Genomic DNA, 6,000 nt, shown 5'->3' with positions numbered 1-6,000 from the left:
GATCCGGCGTCGCCTCTGCTCTCCGGCGGGGAGGAGGTGCCGAAGTTTTTCGGTGCTTTCGGAGGAGCCCCGCGCGTTGCTATAGAAACTTGCCGGAACGGGCTGTGAACTCAGCCTTGCTCGCCCGTCCTGCGTCTGTGAAATGGGTGGAGCGCTCTTGGTGCGAGCGGCGCCTCTGTCCCTCGCCGACTCCTCACTGCCCCGGATCGGACCCTGCACGGGGCTCTAGAAGCTGGGATCTGAAAAGCAAGTTGCCTGTTCGTTTGCAGAGCGGGCGAACCAGCGAGCAGTATAGAGCAGGCCTGTGTCTGTAGAAGGGACACTCCAGGCAAGGTGGCCGGCATCCCCCTCTGCAAAGACTCTCTGGCAGGAGACCCTTTCTGGGCTGGTGAGGCTGGAGGGTCAGCGGGCCCAAGGATGGACGCTGTGGGGGAAGCTTCCATTGCAGAATGCTCGGACTGCCCCTCCACCTCGGGGCTCCGAGGCCGTCCCCGCCACGTCGTGCGCAGAGTGGCCTCCCAAGCGGTGACACGCATGAAGCCGCCGGTGGGCATTGTTTTCATCACCCTCTTGTACTGCGGGGAGTTTGCATCCGCCTGCGTCGTGAGCATCTCCTACAGCCACTCAGATGACATCTTCTGGCTCTCCCTGACCCTTCTCTTGATGCTGATTCCCTCCGTCATGGACCAGCTCACCCTCATCTTTGTGAACCGGGACCTGACCAGCGACAAGCCCTGCATACTCTTCATGCATCTTCTGCTGATGGGGCCTCTCATCAGGTGAGCAGTGCTAGGATCTCGGTGAGCTTCCCCTCCCTTCCGGACTACCGGGCGTATAGTGGAGCAGGGGCTCACAGGGACGCCACACCAGCGGCTTTTTAGTTAGCAGGAACTGTGATGTCATCTGCCACCTTGCTCAGGGATCCCTCTTTCCTCTGGGCTGAGCTGCAATGCTCCGCAGCTAGCAGGGAAGATTCCACCCCATCATCTGCACATCATTGGTGGCTGCAATGCAATGTTTGGGGTGGCTTGTTTCTGAGCATGATATTAAGATTCCTGTAGCCTTACAGCAGTCCTGACGGAGGCGAAAACTGCTTGAACAGGTTTGTTGTTCTGGATAGACACAGGCGTCTGAAGGAATGAGTCCTCCTTGTGGGTGTGGCTGTAGGGACTGTGGCCTTGTGTTAGAATATTTACCCTTGCATGCTCACCTCTCATATACAGCAGCACCTTCTCAACTTTAACCCAGTTAGACTTATCCCAGCAGGGAGCTGAGGGTGCTTCTTGTAGACATCACACTTTATGGCATGAACATGCTCTATGCATTTTTTTTTTAAGGAAAAGGCAAATTCTTTGCCAGGGTTTCCCCTCTGTTTTACGTGTAGCATGAAAGCAGATCCTTGCCCAAGGGTGCAATCCTAGGCATGCTTAGAAAAAAGGCCCAGCAGGCTGAGGAATGTGTACGATTGTGCCTTAACATAATCAAAGTCTGGTGATTTTCATTATCTTCTTATGCTTTTTAAGATAGTGGGTAGGAAGATGTTGAGTTCAGTGGTATGGTTAGGGAAATGTCATTTCTGAATGTGATGAACTTACAGTGGGAGGCAGAATGTCAAATTCTATTTCGGAGAACTGTATTTGGGCAAGGCTGGAGGTGAAAGGAATGAGGCCAAAAATACCAGCATCTCCCAGCTTAGAGCTCTTTCTCCCAGTAACTAAGCTGAGGAAAGAGATGTCTGCCTTTTAGAACAGGGGAAGAAATGACGTAAAAATGTGTCTTCTTTCACTCTGCAAGTAAAGTTGTCTAAAAGAACCTTGCTGAAAGTGCTCTTCAGACAGATGCTCCACTGAAAAGAGCCCTTCTCACGAGGCAGGGAGGTGTCATCACTCATGACCCACCCATGTTTTCCCACTTCTTTCCTCGTCTCCTCCTCTGGAATATCTGTTAAGGAAAAAAGATGGGCTGCTGTCATGGTGCCTCCTATTCAGTAGCATTGGGAGTCTCCAATCTGGAAGCACTCCAGAGGATCACAAGAAGAGGCTAGCAGTTTCAGACACACTGCTTGGTTGTCCACATCTCAGTGCCACGCAGAAAGTGAGGCAGGAGGCCTGTGACCAGATTCCCTCACTGAAGAAAAAATTAACCCCCAAGCCTCAAGTAGGCAAGGAGGATGATCTGATTTGGGGCAGCAGAGCTGTGGGGTACTGATGTCGCCCTTCCTTTCCCAGCCCCATGCAGGGAAGGGGAGAACACCTCCTTTCCTCCTGAACCATTCTGCATGAATAGCTTGTGTAGAAACGACTGCCCTGGCGATTGCAGGGAAGCTTGCAGGGAAGAGAAAAGTCTGAGGGTGCTGCTGGCATCAGCATCCCCGCTGGTCAAAAGTCTCTGTGCTTTGACCCTCTGAGTGACGCTACTGGACTGCAGAGCCGAAGAGGCAAGAACACAAGAGGAGCTTCTCAAGTTGGAGCAGGAACCCTGCAGCCTTCCGGGTGTTGCTGGGCTGCTGGAGGCTTTCTGCATCCCCTGGTATGGGGTGCCTGGTATCTGCTGGTTCCCCAAGTCACCTGGGAATATTTCACCCTGTTGCCTTCTTGAGTGGATCCCTCCTGATGTGGATGCATGTTGGGAACTTTCCATTTGCTTTTGCTGCAAGGCTGGAGGTGTTTTGAGATTCCTCTATGCCAAATGAGGAATCCTCATGTTCCAAGGGAGCCGGATTTATGCTTTATGAATCAGCCTTTGGGTGATGGGCTGGGAGTAGGCAGAGGCTATAATTCTTTAACCTGACCTCTGCTTGTCCAGATGCTTCACTCCCCTATCCGTGCTGCATTTCTTTAGATCCTTTGTTTATGCCAGAAGGTCTTTCTGTGTGGTCATTCAGGCCCTTTGAAGGGTGTGTGCCTGGACTAAGAATCAGACAGAGGCACCACTGCCTTGCCATCTCTGTGGCCAATAAATGTTGCCACAAAGAGCTGAATGCAGAAGAGTAATGGGATGGATGTTGTGGCAGGCACAAACTTTCCATTAGCACAGACTGGTGATCATCAACATGTTGCATTTATATCCCACCTTTTTTCCTTTTGTGAAGAACCCAAGGAGGCTTACGTTGCAGCATTTTATCCTCACAACAGCAGCCCTTTGTGGTAGGCTGAGAGTCAAGGACTGGCCCAAAGTCGCCCAGTGAGCTCCATGGCTGAGTGGGTACCAGAACCCATAGATGCCAGGTGTGCAGCCCCAAACTCTAACCACTGTACCCCCTGGCTCTAACTGAACCTTGCATCTAGCCTGGGCTTAGGGGTGTGGCTGGAGCCCTGTAGCTTTCCTCTGAAGCCCCGAACCTTTGGGATGCCAGTCTGTCCGGGTACTCCAAGGATCCTGGCTGCATTCGATCCCACTGGCTTTTTGCCCCCACATCCTTCGCCTCCTGCTGTCCTCCAGCCTTGAATCTTTCTGCCTAAGACGCCTCCCTCAATCTTGTCCATACATTCCTGTTTACAAATAGGGATGTTCTTAGAAGGGGTCCTTGGAAGGCGCGCGCGCGCGCGCGCACACACACACAGAGAGAGAGAGAGAGAGAGAGAGAGAGAGAGAGAGAGAGAGAGAGAGAGAGACTTTGAATGTATATAAATTAGCATCTGCAAATGTGTGGAGGTTTTTGTCCTGTGGTCTTTGCTTTCCACAGCGCTGCCCTGCTTGCATCCAAGCGTGCCCCCAGATTAGGAGCGTTGGGAGCTGCCTTATGCAGCCTCAGAGGTGGGGCCAACTGGCACCACAGTGTTGAAGCTGAGTGGCAGCAATGCCCTCCAGGGGTTCCAGCAGAATTTTTTTCCCAAGGCCTATCTGGAGAAGCCAAGCATTGAACCTGGGAACTTACGCATGCAAGGCAGGTGCTTACCCGTTGAGTCATAGCTTCTCCTCTTTATTATTCATTTAATATAGCTATACCCCACCTCTTGTCAGCTGTACAGAATCCCAGGCAACAGTGAAACAGTGCAGACTAGAAACTTGAGAAGTGCTACCCTGGATCAGATCATGGGTCTGTCTAGTCCAGGCGGCTGTGCACACAGCAACCAGCCAGCTGCCCAGGGGATCCCACAGGCAGGATGTGGGCAGGAGCACCCTCCTGCCCATGGTCCACAGCAACTGGTGTGTACAGGCAGGCTGCCCCAATAGCATATTGTGTTATGAACTTGCAGCCACTGGTGGGCTCCTCTCCCATTTATTTGTCTAATCCCCTTTGAAAGCCATTCACTTCAACAAGATGTGAATCTGGTGGAAGTGAATTCCATAGTTCAACGGTATGCTGCGTAAGCATATGCTGTCATTAAATGAATAAACAGCAGCCATGTGCCATGTCAGCAGACTACTAGAAGCACCAAATCCGAACAAAAGAGGCAATCTTGCAGCTTCAGCTCCCAGTTGGGCATTAAAATGGTCACAGCGCCCAATAGCTCTTTGGAAGAAAACTAGCTTGTCCTGCCAGCTAAGAGCTAGCAGGTAAGGAGGGAGGCAAGCTTCCCTAGGGAAAGAGTTCTGTATCTGTGGTGGCTCCGCAGAGAAGGTGTACTCCTGTGCAATCACGCTCTTCAAGGACCTCCAAAAATACCTCAATATACTGGCAGTTCCCATGAGGGAAAGCAGTTCTGAAGGTATCCTGGCCACAGATTCGCTTGGTATTTTAACGGTTCTCAAATCGTAGAGCTGGAAGGGACCACAGCAGTCTTTTTGTCCAGTCTGCGGCTGAAGCAGGAAATGCCAAACTACCGCAATGTCTTCCAAATCCAGCACCTTCTGTTCCATCATTGAACAGCTTGCACTAGTAACAGTACAGCACTTAAGCACAATCTCGTTCTTGCAATTTCAGGCCAGGAAACCAACTAGAAGCAGGTAACTTGATCATGGCAAGCTGGCGTTTTTATTACTGTAAGTTTTTGCTTTTTTAGAAAACGTATTTTATCAGGCCGTTTCTACTTGATAACCTTCCCGTAGCAGCTTAAACATTAAGAGGGAAAGGGTAAACATTAGGCAAACGGTATCCTCAGTAGCAAGGGAAGCAAGACTCTTGTGCGTCTCTTTCTTGCTCCCTTACAAGTGGAACCAGCCCAACTATGAGGCTTGTTGAATTTTCCCACCTCAGGTGGCAGATTTTGAGTGCAGCCATGATCAAGAAAGGGAAAACCAACAGATAGACAGCTCTGACCTTTGTGGTACAAGCCCCAAGGAAACCGCCCTGCAAACTGCGCAGGCTCCCCACTGAAACCAACAAGACCCATGCAAGAATATAATGGTGTTTTCAGCTGAGATGCCAGTCCAGTTCACTGTGCAGGATCACCTTTTTTAAATTTATTGATTGAAGAGAGACAAAAGAAAACTTTCAAACAGGTACGACCATTAAATATGAAATCCAAAGCCAGGAGATACAGCTGTAGCTTCTAGTTTGGATGTTTTCAAACAGGGATTAGACAAATGCATGGCAGTCTAAGCAGATGGTTCTGTGCCCAGGAGACTAATAGAACTTTTCAGGTTGCTGGGACAGACTGCTACCTTCACTTCCTGCTTGCAGGTGGTGGTTGTCATTTATTAAACAGATGAGCAAATGCAGAAATCCGTAACTCATAGAATAGGAAGAAATACCCCCAAATCAGCCAGGGTAATCCAGAAGCAATGCTTCTGGAAATGGATTGCAAATTAGATGGGCCTTTGGCCTGCTCTTGCAAGCAGTTCTTAAATTAGCGCTACTTTGGTTTACTACCTTGTGCACCAAAATGTCACGGGCTGCTTGCAAGCAGAAACAAGCTGTACCTTTCCCCAACATAACCCTTCAGAAAATAAATCGTCAGACTTCCCAACCACGCCCCCTCCCCAGCTGCCCACATGTTGGCCAGCACATGAGCATCCCTCTGATTGGACCAGGAAGGAAGAGGTGTTCCTGTTTTTTCACCCAGTCATTCTGTCCTTCGTTTAGCCCTCTTTTGCCATGTGCTCTGCCCTTCAGTC

The 6,000-nt window shown here is 50.4% G+C and overlaps 1 protein-coding gene across 2 annotated transcripts in view; it reads left to right on the top strand.

Moving 5' to 3' along the window:
- The window catches only part of XKRX (XK related X-linked), an 18,904-nt gene continuing 12,904 nt past the window's right edge, over positions 1–6,000 (top strand). The window contains exon 1 of one of the 2 annotated variants that reach the window (XM_044427293.1): positions 1–779. In XM_044427293.1, coding sequence (XP_044283228.1) covers positions 418–779 — 362 coding nt within the window. In that variant the 5' untranslated portion in view covers positions 1–417. The remainder of the gene's footprint in view (positions 780–6,000) is intronic. The other variant, XM_044427292.1, reaches the window with a different exon arrangement.

The sequence above is a fragment of the Varanus komodoensis genome, unplaced genomic scaffold (assembly GCF_004798865.1).
Source record: "Varanus komodoensis strain SLA01 unplaced genomic scaffold, ASM479886v1 scaffold18_3, whole genome shotgun sequence".
NCBI lineage: Eukaryota > Metazoa > Chordata > Lepidosauria > Squamata > Varanidae > Varanus > Varanus komodoensis.
The sequence above is the reverse complement of the archived record's forward strand: the minus strand, read 5'-3'. Positions and strand labels throughout refer to the sequence as shown.